General features: G+C 55.1%; 5 protein-coding genes across 5 annotated transcripts; 3 read left to right on the forward strand and 2 right to left on the reverse strand.

The window, feature by feature from the left end:
* Positions 1–3,126: 3,126 nt before the first annotated feature.
* Positions 3,127–3,255, reverse strand: CCOS01_06998 (uncharacterized protein; the record flags this gene model as incomplete). Its single annotated transcript, XM_060455165.1, has 1 exon — positions 3,127–3,255. One exon carries the CDS (start codon positions 3,253–3,255, stop codon positions 3,127–3,129), a length of 129 nt encoding a protein of 42 aa, XP_060314865.1.
* A 1,307-nt stretch (positions 3,256–4,562) lies between these two features.
* Positions 4,563–9,354, forward strand: CCOS01_06999 (ABC transporter; the record flags this gene model as incomplete). Its single annotated transcript, XM_060455166.1, has 3 exons — positions 4,563–4,886; positions 4,943–7,496; positions 7,550–9,354. 3 exons carry the CDS (start codon positions 4,563–4,565, stop codon positions 9,352–9,354), a joined length of 4,683 nt encoding a protein of 1,560 aa, XP_060314866.1.
* Positions 9,355–12,055: 2,701 nt separating this feature from the next.
* Positions 12,056–14,266, reverse strand: CCOS01_07000 (fungal specific transcription factor domain-containing protein; the record flags this gene model as incomplete). Its single annotated transcript, XM_060455167.1, has 4 exons — positions 12,056–12,874; positions 12,942–13,088; positions 13,161–13,595; positions 13,733–14,266. The coding sequence occupies 4 exons, from the start codon at positions 14,264–14,266 to the stop codon at positions 12,056–12,058; spliced, it is 1,935 nt and encodes a 644-aa protein (XP_060314867.1).
* A 1,085-nt stretch (positions 14,267–15,351) lies between these two features.
* Positions 15,352–17,835, forward strand: CCOS01_07001 (DnaJ domain-containing protein; the record flags this gene model as incomplete). The annotated part of the gene is made up of 1 exon (XM_060455168.1): positions 15,352–17,835. One exon carries the CDS (start codon positions 15,352–15,354, stop codon positions 17,833–17,835), a length of 2,484 nt encoding a protein of 827 aa, XP_060314868.1.
* A 1,545-nt stretch (positions 17,836–19,380) lies between these two features.
* CCOS01_07002 (uncharacterized protein) lies at positions 19,381–19,942 on the forward strand (the record flags this gene model as incomplete). The annotated part of the gene is made up of 3 exons (XM_060455169.1): positions 19,381–19,529; positions 19,621–19,713; positions 19,831–19,942. 3 exons carry the CDS (start codon positions 19,381–19,383, stop codon positions 19,940–19,942), a joined length of 354 nt encoding a protein of 117 aa, XP_060314869.1.
* Positions 19,943–20,170: the final 228 nt, after the last annotated feature.

Here is a 20,170-nt window from a genome sequence, read left to right on the forward strand (position 1 = left end):
TGACATCGCCAAGAAAATCTGCAACGGCGTCGGCGGTGAGCAATAGGTAACGCAAGCACCACAGGCTTCAAAGTCGCCGGGCGTCATCCAATCGCAGACTTCTAATTAATGAACAGGATGGGAGCGTCCATATCGAAGCGCGGCTGTTACACTGCGCCGGCATTCGCTCGCATGTAAGGTATGCAGTGGATGTTGGATAATTTTCTTTGGGATCAGCCACACGTTGCCTTGTTTTCTCTGGCCAACAGGACTCACTCGCCCGACGATGTGTGAGGCGTGACACACGCCGCAAAGAAATTGGCCCGGTCTGATGTCACACTAAAAGAACATTTCCGTTTCGAAACGTGGAATCGACCCGGTGTCTGATGTTACGCATCTCACGTCTGTCTCGCAGTTTTACGGCCTGTTCCCACCTAGCCCACATGCCGAACGGTGTCGCAGGCGCAGCATCATGAGTCGGATCAGATTGACACCCAGTATTCATATCTGAGGAATAGAGGATGAAATGACAAGAAGAAGAACTACTTTGGCGACGGCGACGGTCGACGTGTCGTCGGCTGCCAGATCCAACACAGGCAAAAGCCCCGGTGCGGGGAGGGGGGGATGGCATGGCAGCCTTGGCAAGGCAGCAAAGTCCCCGAGTAGCCGCGTCTTCTTCCAACGTCACTCCATCATCTTGGGCAAAGGTAGAGTGAGGTACCGAACAGCCAGAAGCCCGGGATTGGAATTAATCGAGATGGGAAGGTCCTGATTGATACTTGCTGATAAAGAAGAGCTCACGGGATCGAAAAAAGATGAGAGATTGGCACGTGGCGTCGTATTCTGCGGCACAGTACTTTGTTTCTCATCTCTTTTTCAGCGACCCTTGATGCAGTCAGCACCTTGCGGTGTCGTATGGAAATTTTGCGGCGAGAGAATAAGGACAAGAAAGAAATGTGATAAGAATGAGGTGCATATATGAGGTAGATAGCAGGGCGGTAACGGAAGCCGAAGCGCAGGTAAGCGAGATGGTGTGTCAGCGGCTGCCTGGACTTTGAGACCTCCTTCTCCTTGACTTCTAAGGCAGGTTCGAGGGTTAGGTGAGTACGTTCGTCGATAGAGGAAGGAAGAACGAAACCCACGAACAACAACCCATGCTTTTCAATTATGCGTCATTGTTTCTGCGTTCGCAATAGACACAGACAAAGGAGGTGGTCTCATATCTCTATCCGCTTAAAGACTCACGGGGAAACTTCCTGCAGCCGCCATGGACCAGACCAATCTCAGGACTCGGAAGTGACGACAAATCTCTAAACGTCGAGTTGCAAGTCGCAAACACGCTAGCGGGACGAGTGACAGAAGCAGAAGCAAAGGGCAGGAGCAGTCAGCATTTAGCGGACGGCAGGAATGGAAGCGGGAAGCGGGAAAAACGGTTCCCATCACACGACTGCCCCGATGATGGGACTCGAGACTATGAGGTGGAGAATCCCAATTGGCAATTGGCAACTGGCAAAAACCATTTGGGCCAGGCGTGGCTGGCTGGCGGCGGGGACCCACATCCCATGATTTGCTAGTCTGACCGCCCTTCCCAAAAATCCCCATCATCCATGACCGAAATCCTGCGGCGCAGTCCCGCCCATGCAAATTAGAGCCTCCCAGACTCCCACCACCTGGCACCCGCGCGCCCATCTCTCTCCAAACTCTCCTTCCTAATTCAGCATTATGACTGGACTTTGTGAGTCTTTTGAGATTACGGATACCAAGTCTCGGATTCAGCTTTGAGTCTCGACGAGAGGAACCGGCTGGCCGGCAGGCAAGGTAGCAGGCGGGGATGCAGGCGCAGCTTCTTAAAATTCGAAAATCGAGATCAATGATGGATGACGAATCAGACGAGTTTGGTATCGTTCCCGACCGGCTGGGGCAAGGCACGAAACGTCGTACGAATAGGGGCGGTATGCGCCATCCATCCTACGTACTCTGCGCCCAGGCAATTGGAAGAGAAAAGCAGACAATGGTCAACGAATTCGACCCTCTCTCTTTCTCGATTGACGGCAGAATACGGGGTTCGTGCCAGGATAGCAACGCAGCGAGGCGGAAGCGGATGGGGGTCTTCTAGGCACGCAAAAGGTTGGCTCGCCGTTCGCCGAGGAAGAGAGCAGCTGCAACTTTTTGCGCAGGCATGCGCATCAGGCCATGTTAGTGCAGGATGACTGCATTGGGGCTAATGCACTAACAAGGAACGTCAATCGCGAGGCTCACCCTCTTCTGTTTAGATTGGTACGAGTATCCGCCTCTTCTTCCCTTCTGTTTCTGTACTTGTATTGTTGCGCCTTTCGTGCGTGAAATAGGTACTTTGGTCAATCAGTCAGTCTCTCATTCACCTGCCAGCCCCCGGCAAGGAAGAGCAAGCACAAGTTCATGATGTGCTACACTAGGCCACCCACCCCAGGCCGCCGTATCAGCACCCAGGGTCCACGAGAGGAACTTCTGCCAAGTTGAAACTCCACACCTGAGCCGCCACCCCTCCCTCTGGCATCGCTTGGATTTTTTTTTTCTCAATTGAATTGATCTGCCAGACTACCACTGTACCACATTGGCACCATCTGGCTTGTCCCTTGTCTCCCTCCTTCCCGCCGATGAGTCAAACGGCGAAACGGCGTCGTCGGCCAACCACCGCGCCCGTAGCCGACAGGGTGGGGGGGGGGGGGGGGAATGGCCCTCGACTCTTGACAAGGTGACATGGTTCATGGATTCAAGAGCAGTTACGGTGGCAGGCCGCGGGTGCCATACATCAATTTTCGTATACTCAAAAGGGCGGGTTTGACATTTGAGAGAGGAGCTAAAGTGTCCCGTCGGCTACGTCTGCCAGCGAACAATAACTTAGTTGTCGCTCTCTCTGATGCTTTGAGATATGTCATCGTTGCCATCGTCGTCGTCGACGTTGGCTGCCTAGGGCCCGGCTAGGCGACAGCGCCATGCCCGCGTCTGACGCATGTCGGATAATCTGCAAAGACGCGGCAGAGTGATGCAGGTCGAGGTACTGCGCAGTAGGGTTGAGGCAGGTCAAGGATGGGGACGTCACGATGCGGATGGCGAGATCAGAGTTGGGTTCCCGAGTGCATCGCAAAGTGGGGTGTTGGCGAACCGTCAAGACCGCGAAGCACCATTTGTGTGGTGAATTGGGGATGTGAAGATGGGGGTGTTGGCAAGATCCATTGGAATCCCAGTGCACGGCGCACCAACCAGCTTGATCCCAGCCAGCCAAAAAGGCGGCATTGCAGGGGGGATGGGGGATGCGCGCGCACGCCGCACGCCGTCGCCGCCAACTCCCCGGGGTGTGTCATGGTGTGCGGTGTGTCCACCTGAACTGAGTCTTGTCTTTCCGGATTCCTAGATCGAAAAAAATGCAAACTGCGAATTGCAAAATGCGGCACGCTATCTTGGTTCAGTGGCCAATGGCATCAGCCGCTTGCAACCGGGCAGGCAGCATCGGGGGGCGTGCGAGGTTGTCTGGGGGTGAAGCCGTAAGCTTCATGAGAAAATGCCTACCAGGTAATTATCCGTCAGGTTAGGTGAGAGGTACGGTAAGGTAGGTAGAATGAATTGGATGGGTAAGCAAGACGCGGAACCAGAAGCGGCTCCTCTTTCCTCTCCTCGACCTTGCCAATTGATCGAACAATACCTTGCCTACCAGGGCGGTAGTTACATGCCTTATTACTCAACAATTGTAGACTTCTCTCCCCCCCTTTCATCATTTTTCTTCTTAAATCCTGAGGCTTCCGCTTTTCTGGCGTCCGTTCAATCTTGGCTTCCCCCGTTCCGCCGTTCTTCCCCCTTCCCTTTGGCCCCCCATTTTCCCCCGCCGTTCTCCGTCCCCCGCGTGTCTCCAATTCCCAAGCTGCCGTACCGCACCGCACCGAAAACCCGTGCATGGTCGAAGAGGCGCGCAGAGACCAGCGACACCGTCAGCGACGTCAGCGAAACGAAGCTTTGAGACCGCATCACCCCCACCGGCTCCGTATCGGCGCCCACTAAGCCGAACCACGCAATCTGCTCGTTTCCTCAGTGTTTCCTTTGCGCAATCGCAATCCATTCTTCCGACGAAGGAAAAGCCCACCCTTCCCCCGGCTTTTCCCACCCAGACAAGTCGCTGAAACCTGTGACTAGCGCAAACAACCTGCGTTTCTTCGAGCCCCGGCCCGCCATCCGAATTGGAGACGCCGAAAGCAGAATTGCCCCGACGTCAGCACTTTTTTTTTTGTTTTAGCGGTGTCGAGTACCTTACTCGAGGTACCCGATTTGGGCTTCAAAGGAACTGGAGAGTCCTTGCCGATTTTGAACTGCAGTCTCCAGAAGGCAGCAGCTTACCAACCAACTTGGGCCTCATTGTGGATCTCCCGACCGGCTCTTCGCGCCGTTTTTTTTCTTAAAGCCGCCACACCAACGAAGGTGCATCGCATCGTACGCTCCCGCTTGCAGCCCGGTTCATTTTTCCAAACGTCAACTGCGGTCAATTTTCAACCTCGGAATTCGACCAGCGAAGATAAGTCATTCAGACTTCTCGCCCATACTTTGGTGCCATCATGCAAGATGAATCACTCTTGTTCATAGAGGTCGGAGCTGCTTTGGGCGTGATCGCTCTTACTTCGGTTCCGGCCCTCACAGGACTCGTCCAACAACTTCGATCCCGCAAACCCAAGGACCACTTCTACGAAGACAAGGACGGAAAAGCCACGGCCGAGTCATCTGCCGCCTTTTCCAACCGCTGGCCCAAGACCTTCATCTTCTTATTCGCCTTCCTGGGTCTGGCCGGCTCCTTGGCAAACTCCATTTTGGCGACGCTCTCACTTCACACCGGTAAATATGACAATTTATTCATTGCAGAATGGCTTTCAACTGGTATTTCGGTAGGCAAACTCCCTCCTCGCGAAACCTCCTTTGGTTGAATGCTGACATGAATCAGATTCTTTTAGCCTTCCAAGCCGTGGCCATCGCTGCTTCAAATGACTCCGTCCAGGCCTACAGCCTCGGCTTGTGGCTCTGGCTTTCCGGTTTGATCTTTGCTGGCATCCAGATCTTGCAGGACACCAAGGTGTTTGATGAGCTTCTGTCCAACAACCCCGTTTCCTTCGGCCTCAAACTTGCGAACCTGGTCCTCACTCTGGGTCTCATTGTGACGAGCGTCACTCTGCCCAGGAGACCGGATGTCTACTTCGAGAACAGAATGGTCGACCGCCTTAGGACGGTCCCTGCCTACAGCCGCTTCACCTGGGGCTGGTGCAGCGGAATCATCGACCTGGCTACCAAGAAGAAGGATCTTGATGCGTCTGACCTGCCTAAGCCGGACCACTGGACCCGTTCTGAAGACTCGGCTGCGTCGTGGAAGTCGTACAACTTCAAGCCCGATTCCAGCCTGTGGTGGTCCATCATTTGGGCCTACCGCGTGCCTCTATTCGTCCAATGGTCCATTGCTATTTCCAAGGCCTTCTTGAGTCTTGCCCCGTCATGGATCACGCTACAAATCCTTGAGACCCTTCAACGTAGAAAGCCTGGCGAAGACCTCCCTGCCGATATCTGGATCTTGGTCTTTTGGCTTGGTCTGGTTATTCTGGCTGATGCCTGGGTTGAGGCGACCATGTTCTGGCTGTCTTGGGCCGAGCTCTGCATTCCCCTCAGAGGCGCTCTCTCTGCCCTCATCTTTGAGAAGTCGATGCGCAGGAAGAACGTCAAGGCGGCCTCCAAGCAGGAAGCCGAAGACAAGGAGGACGATGCTAAGCCAAAGGATGACAAGAAGAAGAAAGCTGATGAAGAAGAGGCCGAAGACGACAACGTGCTCAAGTCGAAGCAAGCCATCATCAATTTGATTGGCGTCGACGCCAAACGCATTTCCGATTTCGCCGCCTTCCAATTCCTCTTCCCATCCAGCGCTGCCAAGCTCCTCGTCGCCATCTGGTTCCTCGTTTACTTGCTTGGCTGGGGACCCCTCGGTGCCGGGTTGCTCGCGTGGGCCATCCTTCTTCCCATCAACTTCTCGTACGCCAAGGTGTACTCCAAGGCTCAGGATAAGCTCATGAAGATTCGTGATCAAAAGCTGGCCGTCGTCAACGAGGCCCTCGTAGGCATGCGCCAAATCAAGTTTTCCGCGCTCGAGCCTCAGTGGGAAAAACGCATCCTGGCCATGCGAGAGAAGGAACTCGGTGCCCTATGGCAGGTTTTCAAGGGTGACACCGTCCTCTTTGGCATGTGGATCACCAGCCCCATTGCCCTAGCCGCCGTTTCCCTAGCTGTGTATGCATGGCTCAACGGTACCTTGATCCCATCTGTTGCCTTTGTCAGTATCGGTGTTTTCAAGAACCTCGAGGTTACTCTCGCCGTCCTTCCCGAGCTCATTACCGATGTCATCGATGCCAACATCTCTGTCAAGAGAATGCAGGACTACCTGAACGGGCCTGAGAAGACCAAGACTGTGACCGAGGGATCTGATGTTGCCTTTGAGAACGCCACTATCGCGTGGCCTGTCGATGACGAGACTAAGGACGAGGACAGGTTCATCCTTCGCAACGTCGATGTCACTTTCCCCGCTGGCGAGCTGTCCGTCATCTCTGGCAAGACCGGTACTGGTAAGAGTCTGATGCTGGCTGCCGTCCTTGGCGAGTCAGATCTCTTATCCGGCACAATCTACGCGCCGAAGCCACCCTCGATCAAAGAGAGAAACGACGACAAGGCCAACCGTGGCAACTGGATTATCCCGAGCAGCATTTCATTCGTCGGCCAGATTCCGTGGATCGAGAATGCCACACTCAAGAGCAATATTCTTTTCGGACTCCCCTTCGACGAGGAGAGGTACAACCAGACGATCGAGGCATGCGCCCTGAAGAAGGATTTGGAAATGCTTGCGGACGGTGACAAAACCGAGTTGGGAGCCAACGGTATCAACCTGAGTGGCGGTCAGAAGTGGCGCCTCACCCTCGCGAGAGCCATCTACTCTCGTGCCGGCATTCTTGTCCTTGACGACATTTTCTCCGCTGTTGATGCTCATGTCGGCCGCCACATCTACGAAAAGTGTCTCACTGGCGATCTCTGCCAGGGCCGAACCCGAATCCTCGTCACTCACCACGTCGCTCTCTGCGAGCCCCGGACCAAGTTCATCGTTGAGCTAGGTGACGGCACTGTCCAGCACTCCGGTTTCCTGTCCGAGCTGACTGAGGATGGAACGCTGCAGATGATCAAGAGCCACGAGCAGACTTCCCAGGAGATTGCGGATGAGGAGGCCACTGCCGTCAATTCCGAAGAGGCCTCTGATGTTGAGATCCCCGAGGTTGCTGAGCTCAATGGAGATGGCGGTATCTTGAAGAAGGTGCCCTCCAAGGCTGCACGTGCGTTTGTCGAGGACGAGGCTCGCGAAAAGGGCTCCATCAAGAAGCACGTCTACGCTGCGTACTTGAGCCAGAGTGGTGGCTTGCCCTGGTGGGGCTTCGGCTTCCTTCTTTTCGTCATCTATCAATTCGTTGTCATTGGTGAGTCCCCTTTGCGTTGATTCTTTACATACATGTTGCTAATAACTGGACAGGACGGTCATGGTGGCTTCGAATTTGGACTGGAACATCGGAGCAATCCATCAAGACCTTCAGCCAGCAACCGCAACACCAATACGCCTACGCCTTCACCCTTCAGCACAGCGAGCTCCACGTGCCATCCAACGAAACCGTCAGCATCAACATGGACAAGGACACCATGTTCTACCTGGGTATTTATGTCGGTATCTCTGCCTTCTCCGCTATTCTCGGTACAGGCCGTTTCTTCTACTTCTTCGTGATGAGCTACAAGGCCAGTCGCCGCATGTTTGAGGGTATCACCAGAACCGTGCTCCGCACCCCGCTCCGATGGCTCGACACCGTTCCCACCGGCCGCGTGCTCAACCGTTTCACCGCCGATTTCAACGTCATTGACAACAGGCTCGGCATGGATCTCTCTGGCGTCTTTGGCGCCTTCCTCAGCGTCATTGGAATTTGCGTCACCGCCTTCTACGTCTCGCCGCTCATCATCCCCCTGGCCTTTGTCCTGCTTCTCATTGCCGTCTGGATCGCTATGCGCTACCTCGCGGGCGCCAGACCGGCCAAGAGACTGGAGAGCACGACAAAGTCTCCCATCTTTGACCTCTTTGGTTCCACCCTCGTCGGCATGATGACCATTCGCGGTTCCGACAAGGCCCAAACGTACATCGATTCCATGTACTCCCGCCTCGATGACTACGGCATGGCCTCCTGGCACCTGTGGCTCTTCAACCGCTGGATGGGCTGGCGCATGTCGCTCATCGGGGCCATGTTCTCCACCGCCGTCGGCTTCGTCGTCCTTGGCAGCCCCTCGATGGGCGCCGCCCTCGCCGGTTTCACGCTCTCCTTTGCGCTCGAGTTTTCTCAGGCCATCGTCTGGTCTATCCGCCACTACGCCAACATTGAGCTCGACATGAACGCCGCGGAGCGCGTCGTCGAGTACTCGGACCTCAAGACCGAGGACCAGGGCGGCATCGAACCCCCCGCGACATGGCCTACCGAGGGCAAGCTCGAGGTCAAGGACCTCGTTGTGAGCTACGCTGAGGACCTCTCCCCTGTCCTCAAGGGCCTCACCTTCAGCGTCAAGAAGAACGAGCGCATCGGTGTCGTCGGTCGCACCGGAGCCGGCAAGTCCTCCCTCACCCTCGCCCTCTTCCGCTTCCTCGAAGCCCGCTCCGGCAGCATCTTCGTCGACGGCGTCGACATTTCCAAGATCAAGCTCCACGAGCTCCGCTCCCGCCTCGCCATCATCCCCCAAGATCCCGTCCTCTTCTCCGGCTCCGTCCGCTCCAACCTCGACCCCTTTGACAACCAGACCGACGCCGACCTCAAGGACTCGCTCCAGCGCGTGCACCTCGTCGACTCGAACCCTTCTACGCCCGGCGAGCCTTCCTCCAGCGCGGCGCCCTCTGTGAACGACCAGCAAAAGAACGTCAACGTCTTCCGCAACCTAAACTCCCCCATCTCCGAGGGCGGCGGCAACTTGTCGCAGGGCCAGCGCCAGCTCCTCTGCCTCGCGCGCGCCATTGTCTCGCGCCCCAAGGTCATGGTCCTCGACGAGGCGACCTCGGCCGTCGACATGACGACCGACGCGCTGATCCAGCGGTCCATTCGCGAGGAGTTCAACGACTCGACGCTGATTGTCATTGCCCACCGCCTCAGCACGATTGCCGATTTCGACCGCATCTTGGTCCTGAGCGACGGCGCCGTCGCCGAGTACGGGAGCCCGCAGGAGCTGTGGGGTAAGGAGGGCGGTGTGTTTAGGGGTATGTGCGAGGAGAGTGGTGAGAAGGAGAAGTTGAAACATATCATCTTTTCTTAGATTGCGTGACGCGCGTCTGTTGCGAGGCAGGATTTGAGGGTTGGAAACGCTCTACAGATACTCCAGAATGAGTTGTAGAGATTCAGATGCTTGGTTTTCTTCGTTTTCGGTTTTGAGTTGTACTACTTGTTTGGCGTCTATAGTTGAGATTTGTTTTTTTCCTTTGGTAATGTTTCATATTACCTCACCTATCCGATGAGTGAAACAAGGAGGGAAAGGGGGGGGCAAAGAAAAAGGGATGAAAAAGAATGTCTGAAAAGACGGTATAAAAAGCAACGGGACTGGGTCTAGAAACAAGTTCCCCCCCCCCCCCCCCCCCAAAACAAAAAAAACAAAACAAAGAAAAAGAATTTTTTTTCTCTGTATTGAGTTTGAGGGGTGAGTTTATCGATGTGAAAAAAATAAAAAAAAACAAGGGCAGTGTCTTCAAAAAAACTCCCCCCCCCCCCCCCCCAATATGAATGAAATACAAACCCGGATGAGAACATTTCTTCTTCCGTTTGAAAGTGCTGTGTGAAGTGTTTATCGAAGATGAAAAATAAATGAAAATAAATGAAAAATGACAACGATATGGGGACAAAAAAGTGTGTTTGGCTGTTGGCTGGGGTCTGGGGAGGAGATGATGGTACCGGAATCTGGGCGCCGGGTCCACGACCGTGCAGACGGGACGGAAAGAATGCAGAGTGGAGACGGATGAGCTTATTCCAACTTCTTCGCAGCCCGTTCTGGCAACTCTGGTGGGCTTTGTACACGGTACTTGACCCAGTGTTTCTGCTTCGTACCCGTAAGTACCGCGCTAAAAGACGGAAAGTACCTGGGCACATGCGTCTGTGCGGGCGCGGTGCTTTACCTAAGCCTCACAGACTACCTTGGAACAACGGGAATGTTGATTCGATCTTGGATGGAAGAAATGAGCTCTTGATTTTGCTAGGACTTTTTTCTTTTGCAGATGTGAGGGGTTTTTTTTTTTTTTGCGGTTAATGTATGACTCGTATGTTTGATGGCGTAATGTCCTGAGAAATAAAATGACAAACCTCTTTGCGTGTACCTGGCCGTCGAACGTCGAAATTCTCTCACGGGGGGGCGCGATCGAGTTTTGCCATCTGCTTTTTTTTTTTGCCTCTGCAATCTTGCATTTACAAGACAGCAATCGTTTCGAGAAGCATACAGATGTAGGAAAAAGAGAAGCAAACGTCTCGGAAAGACTCAAGTGAGGTGGAGAGAAGGCGGTGGGCTGTCGAGCAGGAATGATTATTTAAGACGGAGGGGTGGGAGATTGGAAGGAGGACGGGACAATGAAGACAGAGATCATAATGGGACGCACATTGGAAAGCTTCAAGGTTCAATAGGAATTCTCAATCTGAGAAAATTTCTCTTCTCGTGGCTGTTCTACAGACAAAGCTTGGGATCGGATTGATTTCTTTCCTTTCTCATTTTTCCACTAGCAAAATACGTTTTCTTCTTCAGATTACTGGGTAAATCAGGTGGTGAGATTCCGTCATTGTTGGATCTCTGAGCATTCGGTAGAGATGATGGATCTCGGAGGGACGGCATGCGTTGTACAAAATGACCCTTCCACCTCTATACCGCGTCTGGAGGAAATCGTGGGCTTTACCCAATTCCTCCCTCTCCTCCTCCTCCTCCTCCTCCCATCTCTATACGCACCAATAACACAATCAATCTTGACCTCCCCACCAATCATAATGTCGCCCTCATGACGTGCTTTACCAATAGTAACAGAGCGTGGGCCAATAGTCTTCTCAATGTGTGTATAAATCCATGGGATCTGGCCCACCAGGAAAGATCCCCGCCTTCTCTCCCTCGTTATGCAGAACAATGAACCACACAGATACTAGTCTTCTTTCTCTTCATCACAACAGTAGCCTAGATGAGCCACACCCATCCAGGTCCTGTACATTCCCAGAAGTTTCAGTTTTCTTTTGTCAGAACTCGTCGTGGGCCATCATCAAACTCTTTCCAGTCGCCATCTTCTTTGTTCTCATAGACTTAGGAAATCAGGCGCAACTTGCTCATGCTACCTTATGAACCCCTCCAGGACATGGAGACTCTCCAGTGAGAGCCTTTGAAGAGGGCAAGCCCAGCACAGAAATGACACATGCATACAGGTTCCCTTGACCCGTAACTTTAGAGTACTTGCTTGGCTTTACATGGCTTGGGGGCCCCATGAAGGGGGGCATAAGGCGAACTGACAGCCTTCCATGTTGGCGAATGCAACGGCAAACGGTGCGTAAAGAGCGAAGGAGTTAAGATGGAGAATCTCGATATGGGTTCTGAGATTTCGGACGGAACTATTCAGGGATTGCCAACAGGAAGCCGTTTCAGATGGATTGCATAGCATTATAGCCACCTAATGTCTGGAAAGCATAGCAACGGAATTGGGCTATGTACGTAAGGCGATTGTCACATCCTGGACGTGATTCCCAAGATTATGGATTTGGGGCGCGAGTCTCTTGAATGTTGGAATTATGGCACATCTTGAGGCAGGAAGCAAAGGTAGTATTCATGATGGAGTCATCTGAAGTGGGCATCGATATTCAGAATCATCTGCACCCCTTTCCCCTCTTCTCACTGATGATCTACAAAACTCAACAAGATGAGATTACTCCTCTGAAAATCTAAAAATCCTTGCTCGGGAGCTGACTGTCTCATCAACCCCGTTATTATCCACTGTAAACCAGTATCATATGATTCTCAGTGTCGAGTGCCCCTTCTCCTGCATCATCATCGCGAAATCCTGCTGCTCCAGCATCCGCCCATACTCCCCCGCCAACCTCCACCGTGAGCCCAATCGCTCGAGACACCGCTTGATGACATTCATCTCGTCCTCGCACTCGAGCGTCCCTTCCTCTCTGAGCAGCCAGGCGAGGGTATTCGCGGCGCCGTAGAGCGCGTCCAGAATCAGCGGGCTCACGCTGCCAATGTCGCTGCCGCCACCGCTTTGTCCGTCATTGCGGTTGTGGCCATGACTGTTCATGCCCATGTCATCATCAACGTCACCGACCCTTTCCGTCCGCGAGACGAGAAGCAGTAGCTCTTCCGACAACACAGCAACGTCTTTGCTAATCTTCAACAAGACGTCAACGGAACGCGCCTGCTGCGCCGTCTCCTCGGGGCTCTTGAGGCGGCCGTCCGGACAGGCGGGACAGCAGTAGAAGTCGTGGAGAAGGACGCCTGCCGAGAGCAAGACGCACCGTGACGGCAGGAGGGGTAGGGATAGCGGCTTTAGCCTCTGCGCTGCCGTAGCTCCTGTCGTGGGGGGCTGCTGTTGCAAGTACTCCAGGGTCGAGAACAGCGTCTCCGACAAGGCGTTCGCTTCGGCGATGGCGTCGGCGGGCGAGGCGTGCGGGTTCTGTTTGCGGTCCGAGGTGACTTTACGGACGTGGGTTATGATTTTGCCGGCGATGAGGGCGGAGCGGCAGAGGGAGGAGAAGGGGGAGGGTGGAGACGGGGGCGGGGAGGTGATGTTGTGATGGGCCACGCGGCCGACGCGGCCTTCGTCCTGGACGGGGTACTGTATTAGTCTACTGCGGTTTCTCGTCAAGGAAAAAGGAAAAGAGGGTTCGTACCCATGCTGAGTCGTCTACGGGATATGTCTCGTTATCTTGCGGCTCAGGGGAGAGGTAGCGTTTCTTGTTGCCGAGGCAGATGATGCGGTCGAGGCTGATGATGGCCCACCACGTCCGCGATCGCTCCTCCAACTCTGTCCACGTTGTCTGCTCTCAAAGTTAACAAAGCTGTTCCGGTGCTTCCAAAAAGAGAAAGCTTTGCAGAAACCTGATACGTACAGGCGAAGCCAGGATAATAGTCCCCTCGTGAGACCCAGGCAGACCAAGGAAATCAGCATACCGCACGCAGGCAGCGACGGTGATCCACGCGGCCGGGTAGAGGGCGTGGGCGTACTCAAAGTAGGCGATGAGCGTCATGGACTGCAGTACCATGAGCGACGTGGCGCCGCTGTGCTCCAGCAGGGACATGAAGCGCTTGGCGGCGCGGTAAATTGCCATGTGCTGGGAACCACCCGCGAGGACGTCCGTCGGGCTGGTGGCCGCGAGCTTCATGGCGAGGAAGAGCATGGCCAGGTCCGGACCGCCTTGGCTGAGGGCGGCGCCCATGTTCATGCGCTTCTTGGAGACGATGGGGAGCCAGGTGTGGATTGTGGTGAAGTAGGCGTTTACGGCGTGTTGGATTGCGTGGCCGTCGCCTAGATGTTGGAGGACTTCCTATAGATATGAGTCAGGCTCAGGAGGCATTGGATGAGTAAAGCCAATAGCTCGTAATGAAGATAATTTTCGTGAAAAGCTTCAACGAATGCGATGTAGGGCAATGAGATCAATGCATTATTCAGCTTGACACGTACGTTTGGGATGTCGATGACGGGTCTCGGGAGAGATTGGTTCAACCATTCCGTGGAAGAAAGATCGAGAAAGGCATCTGGCGGGTACTGAGCTGAGGCTTGCTGTTCCCAGAGAGGTTCAAGTGGCGTGAAGACTGATGCAGCAGACGGTGTTTCCTCCATGCCTCCCCCAGCAGCGGACCCCGATGCGGAACTTGAGTTGGATGCGGGACCAGGACCAGGGCCGAGTGTACGTCCGCTGACCCCGCCCCCGCCTGCGCCCCCCGACGATGAGGACGCAGGTGTGCCGCCACTCCCGGCGGTGTTTAGACGGCCCTCGAGCTCAATGAGCTTCAGCTGCAGGGCTGCAAAGTCGTCGGCGGTCGGGGCGGCCGGTGCGGGCTCGGCGTAGTCGCACCGGCGTTCCATGCGGGTGCACAACCCGCACGCCGGGCGTGCCTTGTCGCATTTGCGCTTCTGTCGCTTGCAGCTGCCGCAGGCCAGCGGTGCCTTTGCATCTGTTGCGTAGCGGTCTCTGGGCGTGAGGAAGAGCGACATGTTGCTGTCATGAGAAGGCTTTCATGGCGATTTGACAGTTACTTGGAGTTGTGAGGATAGCGGGGGCGGGGGACGTGTTGGGGGGCGGGTTCGGGGAGGGTTCAGTGGGCTTTAGCGATTGAGGTGCCCTGAAGCTAATTTTGTTCAGGGGGCGGTTTGCTGACAGGCACCACTAAATTGGGTCATGCAATCGGGGGTTTTCTGGGAATAATTAATTGCGAAAAACTGCTCTCTTTCTCAAAAGTAAATGGTCTTGTATTTTTTTCGTGCTGCAATGGTTCGTGAAGCCGTCATTCAATCTTGAAAATCACCAAATTCCGGAACGCATGTAGTTGTTTTGAGCACCGGGAATTCGGAACCTCAGGGCCGATGGACGTTGGTTTGGCCGGGCTTGACGTTGGATTAGCCGAGATTACGGGGCCGATTTCCCCCGTCGCCTCACCGCCAGACCCCACCCGCCGTCACCGTGGCAGCCAGCAATGTAAATAGTTCTATGAGGGGAAAATGCATTTGAACACGACGTTTCCGATGTAGTGGAGACAAAATTCACAAGCGGGGCTGATCACCATTAACGATGCCTACTAGGTCCACGCAAGTTCAGCTGTCAGATAGCGCAAGTCAGGAATTGCCTGAGCCCATCCCACATTAGGTAATCCGACTTGAAGCAAACAGCCGTGAGTCCGTGACAGCATGGATCATGTCGAACGATGGTGGGGTTGGAGAATCCCTGTCCCTGTCAATGGGAATCCCAAACCGACACCCGCTCGCCGCAGCAGCCCCAGGAAACGCAGGTCCAACCGTCCAGGATGGACCCCTGTGCTAAGCCCCAATGGCCCCGTTTAGCTGAGCTGGACAACGAGGCGGGCAAGCGGGCCATCACCACGGCGCAAGTAAACATGGCCCCAGTGAGTCAATTAAGGTAAACCTCTGGGAACTTTGCTGTCCCATCTCCTCTTTCGCCTTTTCAACTTTCCTTTGTTCCAGCTCCCGTCGTCGCTTGTCTGTCGCAGTCGCAGTCGCAGTCGCAATCACAATCGCTGTGTCTCTCGTTCTTCCGCCTCCCCCGCACCTCTCCCCCGCGAAACATGGCCGATTCCCCGAGCCGCTCCGGCAGCCTCCGAGTCCGCCGAACCCGCGGCGGACCCTCGCGAAACTCCTCCGCTCGCTCCTCGGCCGCATGGGAGGACTACTCCTACCTTCACCCCTCAGGCAGCTACCAGCAGCAGCTACCGCAGCATGCGCAACAACAGCTTCCCCACGCCCTGCGATCGGCATCGTCGCGATTCTCCCTAAACGAACAATTCGCCGCCACGCGACAAGAATACGAGTTCGGCGACGACGACGCCTCCTCCATCCTCGAGCGTATGACGCTCGCCTCCGACGTCGGCGACGAGAGCACAATTGCCGTGAGCACGGGCGGCGGCGATGCGACGCAAGACATCGATGGCGCCGAGGGCGACTACTACGACTTGCTGTGCCTGGCCAAGGACCCGACGCTGACGCCGGATCAAATACGGCGGGCGTACCACCGGCTGCTGCTGTACCTGCACAGGGATGGCTTGCCCGAGAATCTGCACGGCGTCGCGCAGCCGTACTTCAACCAGGTGCAGAGAGGGTTCGAGACGCTGATTGACCCGTACCGACGGGCGCTGTACGACGCGAGCCGGTTGCGGGACGTGACGAGTGCGCTCGACGTGCCTCTTGACGAGGACTACCGATATGCGTACGATATGTCGCTCAAGGAGCAGCTGCGGCAGCGCGCGGCCGACGTGATGCAGACGTCGTCGGATCTGGGCATCCGGTTCGATGCGACCAAGGCGCTCCGGCGGGGGTCTGCCGTGACACCTCTCGACTTTACACTGAGTCACTCTGTGACCGTTGGCCTGCCGGTGCTGGGGCGGTGGATTGAGAGAACGGCGGCACCGAAGGCGCAGCGCGTCTCGTCTACGTCGAAGCGGGTGCCTTCGATTGCGCTCAACGAGAGCGACGAAGCTGGTGTTGACCAGCCCCGGGAGTCTATGATCTATCTCCCGCCTCCGCAGGTGACGTTGACCGGATCTGTGTACGGCATCGTAGAGGAGATCTACCGGGTCCCGTTGCCACTTTTAGCCGATCGATACCAACCATTACTACCTCTGACTATTCCCCGGAAACGAATCATCCAGCTGGCAGAGCAGCGCCCGTGTCCCCTCATCAGCCTCAAATTCCGACAGGATATCATCCACAGGACAGCTGAAGACCGCATCGCAAAGACATCGATTGAAGTAGAAACAGAGGCTCTCCCAGAAGCATCTCTAACAGCTAAAATCTCACACCCAATTCACCTACCAAACGCCCCCTATCCGATAGTACTCGAGGGAAGCATAAAATCAAGCCGACCATGGACGCAATCCGCCCCCCGCATCGGCCTGGGGATCCACCGCTGGACGGGCGCCGGCACCGCGTACGCAATCGCAGACAGCGGCGACTGGAGCGTCTGGCCCGGTGAGACCATCAAGCTCTTCACCGACTTCTCGCAAGTGAGCAAGAATCAACTCCTCGCCGAGTTCCCCATGAAGACATCCGCGAGCTTCGAAGTGGGGTACACCACCTCGCCCGAGCGCGTCCCGTCCACAGCCCACGAGGATTCCCCGCGCGGGGAGTGCGGTATCCGAGGGCTAGACCACGAATCGGCAATCGCCAACGACGGCTCGTGGACCGTATCCGCCTCTTTGACGGCAGATACCATCGGAGGCTACCTCCGCTACGGCAAAGACCTGCCGGCACTCCTCTCGGCATCTAGCTCGAACCCCACCGCCCCGACCAGACTCGAACTCGAACTCTGCACAAACACCCTCCTCGACCGCCACCTCGCCCTTCGCAACCTCTGGCCTGTAGGCCGCTTCTCCAAACTCGGCCTCGAGCTCGGCGTCACTCTGCACAGTCTGCACCTCTCCCTCTACTGGTCCCGCCTCAGCCAGCGCCTCAGCATCCCGCTGCTCCTATCTCCGCGCGCCGAGTACACGCCCACCGTCTTCTTCTACGCGGCTGCCGTGCCTTTACTTGCGTTCGCCGCGCGGCACTTTTACTCGTCGTACTCTGCTTCATCGGGGCGGGCAAAGCGCACTCGCGGGGGCCACCTTGGCGAGGCGGATCTGCAAGCCTACATCGCCCGCAAGCGGGCTGCGGCGGACGACATCGCCGTCGTGCTTTCGGGCGCCGTGGAGGCGCGGCAGCGCGTGGAGCGGCAGCGGGGAGGACTGGTGATTCTCAGCGCGAAATTCGGCGTCAGGGGTGAGGGTCAGGTTGGCGACGGGGAGGGCGAGGGCGATGGCGATGGCGACTCAGACTGCTGGGCCGCAGAAGAAGTCGCAGACGTCACCATCGCAGTAGCAGCGCTGGTGGAGGACGGGAGGCTGCGGATCCCGGCCGGGGTGAGAAAGGCCTCGCTGCTGGGATTCTGGGATCCGGCGCCGCTAAGGCGGAAAGCGCTCCACGTGAGGTATCTGTGGCGCGGGAGGGAGAGTACCCTCGAAGTCGCGGGGCGGGATGAGCTGGTTCTCCCGCCTGTGAAGAGGGATTTATCGTGATGTTTCTGGCATTTCGTAAACTTCTTTTTATGGATGTGATGTATGATGGCATGTGCGAGATGATCGATGCAGCATTAGTGGAGTCGGGGAAAATGGGGAAAACCTCAACGGGTGGGGTTTTTGCATGGGGATGGTGTTTTTTTTATTGGAAGATTTGTAGCAGAACTTTGACTACTTTCCACCCGGAAATGAACATTTAGTATCTTAATGTCGTCGAGTGCGCTGAAAGATGCTTTCAGCTCCTTTGCAATATAGCTTCTAAGGTGAACAAAATTGCCATACGCCGTAAGCGGGAGTAAATCACTGCCTCAGGTCTAATCACTTAGGTCTAATCAGTAGCATAAAAAGCTCCCTCAAATAAGGGGAAGAAATCTCATTCCTTCAAGCTTTCGATCAATTGAGCATACGAGGCGGCCATCACAGCCGTTCGGCCACAGTCTCCACAAAAGACGGAACGCCTTACGGGTTACGGACATTTAAGCATCCGTCCGCGAAAGTGAACTGCTCCGTGTAGTGGTCATGAAGCTCATTTGGAGAACCCCACACTGAGCAGCCTCACACACTTTCGGACGAACGTCTCGGAATACGTCCAAGCTCCGGTCCATGCGGAAGCTCCGTCATAGCCTTTACACCTAGGGCGCACGCGCATTGCACCAGAGAGGATTGCAACATTAAAGTGTGCGTCGCTCGTAGCGGGAAGCAGAATCACCCCCACCGCTAGGCTATTATTTGAAGTGGGACCCAGGGGACAGAGTTGTCAACTGAGTCAAGTTGCCAATCAACCTAAGTTCCCGCGTGTCACCATTCATCGGTCGCGCCGCCAATTAAGGTTTCTCTAGCTCTTCATCAGGTTACCGGCCCGGTGGTAGGTGGCGCCAAATATAGTCCTATGCTGTCTCGTCTATAGCAACACCAGGAAGCTTGCAATTCCAACAAAGTGGGAATATATTTCGCACTCCAAAGTCTAAATTTCCTATCCAATTTTCGTACAGCGTCGCATCTGACTGACGGCTTTAGAACCGTCTTTTGGCCTGGTTAATGTGCTCGATTGCTGCTAGACCAAATACTCAGCAATTGACACTTCGTATTAACTACTAATTGACATTGATCCACGTGTGCTTTGTCTCAAATTTGGCTCTCATTGTCTCATGTTGTCGCCTTTAACTGCCATCGGCAACCAGGTTTTGCGCTCTTGAGACGATGAATTCCGCAGTCAGCGGCTCAAACAACGTCCCACCAAAGTCCGCACTGACTCGCTCTCGACATTGAGGATAGTCACTTAATTTGCAACACTTTCAGAAGCGCACGACTAATCAACCCCGAATCTACTGGGTAAATTGTAATGAGCCTTGCAAGTGAATGCAGCAACGATCCCCACAACACTATAGTATTGATTCTCAATCGTATATATACCACCATATTTGACAACTCATCCCACCGGCTCATCACCACACTCTTTACCCCATCTTTCTCTTTTACCAACACGACGTACTAACTACTGCATCCACTCATTTGACCCACTCTTTTCCAACCTAAAAATTCACAATGCTCCAATCATCATTCGCCGTCGCCTTTCTGGCCCTCGCCGCCATCCCCGGCACCCTCGCCGGCTGGAACGGCCACGCCACCACCCCGGCCACAAAGTGCTACAGGAACGAGATCTCGGGCTGCGCATCCGGACGCTGCCTCAACGGGTATGAAATGACAAGCCTCCAAGCCATAGCTCACACTCAGGTCAACATAGCTGTCGCTCAGTCCCGCTAACCTGCTCTTACGTCTCAACAGTAACTGCGTCCGAAGCTGCGCCGCCGGCGAAGAGCAGGGCTGCCCTACGCTCTGCAAGAAGCTCACCATGCCGGAGGGCTGGTGTGCGGCAAAGTAAGTTTGCTACAGAGTCTACAAAGTGACACGCGGGCTTTGTCTGCGCTCTGCTTGTGTAGAAATCGAAAAAGAGTTCAAAGTGGCTAATCATGAGTTTTTTTTCTTGTTCTTCAGCGACTCTGGTGCTTGCTGGTGCACCCGCGACGACACCAAGAGCTTCATCGACGCCGATCGCCCCGTTGATAAGAGAGATGAGATCAAGACCTACCGCGAGACCAAAGCTTGAGGTGCAATAGTGGATTCGTGGTGACTAGGGTGGGACGTTCTCATCAATGATGGAGGGCGTCGAAATGCGCGCCTTTGGCTAGGGTTGGGGTTTGGGTTCTGAGATTTGGGGTCAAGCGTCCGGGCTCGCCATTGAGAGACTCAACATAAAAAACCCGAGATATGAAGAGCGATGGCGGCTAGTGGAGACTAGTATACCACGCCTTCCAATCACAGACCTAAATTAGAT

This window comes from Colletotrichum costaricense (assembly GCF_030867565.1).
Source record: "Colletotrichum costaricense strain IMI 309622 chromosome Unknown Scaffold_6.1, whole genome shotgun sequence".
In the NCBI taxonomy this organism is placed as follows: Eukaryota; Fungi; Ascomycota; class Sordariomycetes; order Glomerellales; family Glomerellaceae; genus Colletotrichum; species Colletotrichum costaricense.